This window comes from Asparagus officinalis, chromosome 8 (genome assembly GCF_001876935.1).
Source record: "Asparagus officinalis chromosome 8, Aspof.V1, whole genome shotgun sequence".
NCBI classification, from domain to species: domain Eukaryota; kingdom Viridiplantae; phylum Streptophyta; class Magnoliopsida; order Asparagales; family Asparagaceae; genus Asparagus; species Asparagus officinalis.
The window spans coordinates 66,808,681-66,812,475 of NC_033801.1; the positions used below are offsets into that span (position 1 = coordinate 66,808,681).

The window sequence follows — 3,795 nt, forward strand, 5'->3', positions numbered from 1 at the left end:
AAGGAGATATTCAATTATATATGCAAAGGATGCACTGAAAATTTTAACTTCTTGATGTAGGACACTTAATGACAAAATTTATGGAGAAGTGGGACAATCACAAGCTAAATACGGATGCATACATACTATTGACTTCCATAAAGAAATGATCATATTTTTTTAACCCGGAAGGTGGATTCTGACATATTATATATATAACTTGCCTATTTCTATGAGATGAAGCCAACTGAAAATATCTAGTTCGAATGTGGGTAAAGATTAAGAAATTATAGAGAGATGGTTTCCTACCTTCTAACTACAAACAAATATATGTGGCTTTGAAAGATTCCTTTACCTTAGCTAAGAATAGAAACCTCAATTCATCTCTAAGAAAGAATCTAGATTTGTGAAGAGCACCAAAAAAGCAACAAAATAGACTTCATTAATTATATCGATTGTAGAACTAGAGGCATCAAAGACAGAGATCGCTAAGGAGAAGTTTTTTATAGAGGCTGACAACGAGACACTCACAACCGAAAAGGAAGATTCCGCCACATCAAGATTCTACCTGAAATGCAAAGTCTCATTTTGCATGAGATTCCTAATGTTGATGGTGATATAAAGATAGATATTATGCATGATATTCTCAAAGACGTCATGAGTGATTGTAAAACCCCAAAAATTTTGAAAATACTATGGTAAATAGTAATAAATGAGTTATATTATGATAAATATTATCTATGAATGAATGAGTATGTTAGTAATTGATTTTAGATTAATTAAGTGTATATATAAGAATGTACAAGTGTTAAACATGCACAAAACAAGTGAAAACATGGACGCAAGCAAAAACCTGTAGGCTGGAAAATACCTCGGGTCGGTCGACTGATGCTTTCCAATCAGTCGACGGATGCTTTCCAATTAGTCGACAGATAGAAGCTTATCAGTAGACAGATAGAAGCTTATCAGTCAACTGATGACAAGCCATCAGTCGACCGACGGGTGTGTAGGCAGATTTCCTAGTTTGGTTTGGATTCATGTCTTTTTGAATTGTTTCGGGTTTACCTCTATATATATACATATATTTCATAAAAATATCTCTTTTACATCATATTACTGAATCCTACCAGCCATCCTCTCCCCTCAGCAAACCCTAGATTTATTTTGATAATTTTTAAGAGCTTTGTGAAGCAAATACCGAGAAGAGGGCGAGATCGTTGGCATTTGGCGAGGAAGAATCTATTTTCTTACATTCTTGGAAATTTTAGCATATTTTGAGATGTGTTTCATCTCCTCCCATCCTATCCCCATTTTTGTTTGGTTTTTATTGAGTTTTATTTGGTTTTATTGGGCCTTAAAACCTAGTTTAAGTATAAAGATTGTTCATTTAGACTATAAGATCCAAAGATTTGATCTTTTTGATTTAAAAAGATATAAAATAGATTTCTAATTACGGATTTAAAGTTTAAACGTGATTTAACATGAGTTTTGATTAAAGTAGGTGCTTTCATGAAAATCTTATACATATGACACTTATGAACATGTTAGGATTTTAGTTTAAATTTTCAAATTTTAAATTATAATTTCATGCAATAGAATTAACCCTAAATATGTTGATTTAAGTTTAACACATGAGTTTTATTGAAAAAGTTTTCATGCAATAGAATTAACCCTAAATATGTTGATTTAAGTTTAACACATGAGTTTTATTGAAAAAGTTTGATTTTTGACGAATTTACACCCTAAATATGTTGATTTAAGTTTAACACATGAGTTTTATTGAAAAAGTTTGATTTTTGACGAATTTACTTGAATATCCAGTTGATTCTAGAAATAAAAACCTGAATTGTGCCGATCGGTCGACCGATCAAAGGTGATCGGTCGACCGCCCGACTGCTGAGAGCTTTCTTGGACTGGTCGACTGAACCAAGAGCATCAGTCAACTAATCCCTGTTTGTTTCTGTGCATGATTTACACAATATGCCGAACGACTAAGAGGGGTGTTTCGGTCGACCGACAAAGGTTATTTTTGCATATGTTGATACTTCATATGCGTTTGATCATGAACACGAACCACGAGTCGCACATTGATATATGTGTGTTGTATACGAGGGTACGCGTATTAGAATTTGAGCATGCACGTGCGTTTGGAGGTACATAATTCTATATTTTGATTTGTCATGTTAGAGAATGACGCATTTTGTATTTCATCATATTGTGGATGCTTGAGTGGGTTAGTTAGTATCCCGTAATAAGACCATAGAAGACTACACTCAGAGTGGGTTAGTTGGTATGCTACAATAGGACCGTGGCAGACTACACTCTATGATGCATCATTCTGGACTGGGCTGATATGTATACATTTTGCAGGACGATTGAGTAAGGTGGTGACATCACAGGATATTATGAGCGCCTTATAAAAGCATCGTTGTTTATAATAGAGTATTACACAGACTGCATTCATGCTCCTATGATATTTACCCCGAGAGTAGGGTATAGGACTGAGGTTCTCATACATGGCATATTCTATGTGAGTTCTCTTTGATCGGGATGTTATTTTTGTGACTGTGCCACTACCCGAGGGTAGAGTGAGGACTTGACATAACTTGTATTGGTTGAGATTTGGATTTGTATTTTCTTTTATTCATTGTTTTATTCATAGGATTTGGAGTTGGTATTTAGTGATTCACAATTTGAGATACTAGGTATATACATGAGGGTTTTCTTGTTTGGATTATTTCGCTCGACGTACCCATTCTCATGTTGTGGATTTCTAAATATCAATTTCTACTTAGTTCAGGATAAGTGGTTTTATATATATATGTACTAACTTATATTTTCTTATATACTCCTTACCCCCTTCCTCTGGGGGCGGTGGAGATGATCTTGTTAGTGCTTTAACGCTCGTTGTTTCTCCTCTTTTCAGGTAGCGAGTCAGGCGCATGAAGAGTCACAAGTTGATGGAGTTTCAGATTAGTTTTTATTATTATTTGTTATTATTAGTTATTTAGTGCTCCACAGTAGTTATGATTTACTTTCAGACATTTAGAGTTGTATTTCATTTTGTAAAGGCTGAGTGCCTTAGTACTACTTCATTTGATTCTAGGTATTGATATACTTCACATTGGTTTTAGTTTGTTAGTTGTATTTTATTTTACTCAGTTGGAACATGATTATATTATTATTGAATTCTCTCATTTCCTTTATCATGTTCATTGCATTACTATCTTATTTTATCTGATTTGTACCTATACTTGTTTATTATTGATTCCACTAGAGTGATATTACTGCGATGGTGAAACGTATTGTTGCATTGTATGTGTGTATGACAGGTTTAACATCCTTGGGTTTACTTTAGACTATAGCCTTGTGTGAAACCAGGGACATCACAGTTGGCATCCTTAGGATCATCTTGTGTCGAGTCGTTGAGCTAGGATAGAGTTTCCTAGGACTTATGTATAGAGTCCGCTAGGAATTCCTAGATTGAGTGAGGACGTTATATGTATACCTCAAAAATTACAAATTTTTTATGAAAACTATCTTACTTAATTGAAAAGTATTTGCGTGAATGATATGTGATACAATTTACCTATTATTACATGTTACGTTATTTTGCTTGAGGTCTCCTTTATTGTATCTTATAAGCTCTTTTCCTAAAATTATAGATGTCAGGACGAGCTGGGCAAGCTGAACCAGAGCCCGAGCCGTAGCATGCTCCACAATATTTGATCAACATCATAGCACCAATTGTAGCTAGACTAGCAGCACTAGAGGAGTAAATGGTAAACCAGATTTTGCCAGCAATACTGTCATCTG

At 34.4% G+C, this 3,795-nt stretch overlaps 1 protein-coding gene across 1 annotated transcript in view; it reads left to right on the top strand.

Annotated features, from left to right (window-relative positions):
• Positions 1-2,956, top strand: part of LOC109821328 (cysteine synthase-like) — a 14,186-nt gene extending 11,230 nt beyond the window's left edge. The window contains exon 11 of the mRNA XM_020387518.1: positions 2,906-2,956. Within this exon, the coding sequence (XP_020243107.1) occupies positions 2,906-2,956 (51 nt within the window). The remainder of the gene's footprint in view (positions 1-2,905) is intronic.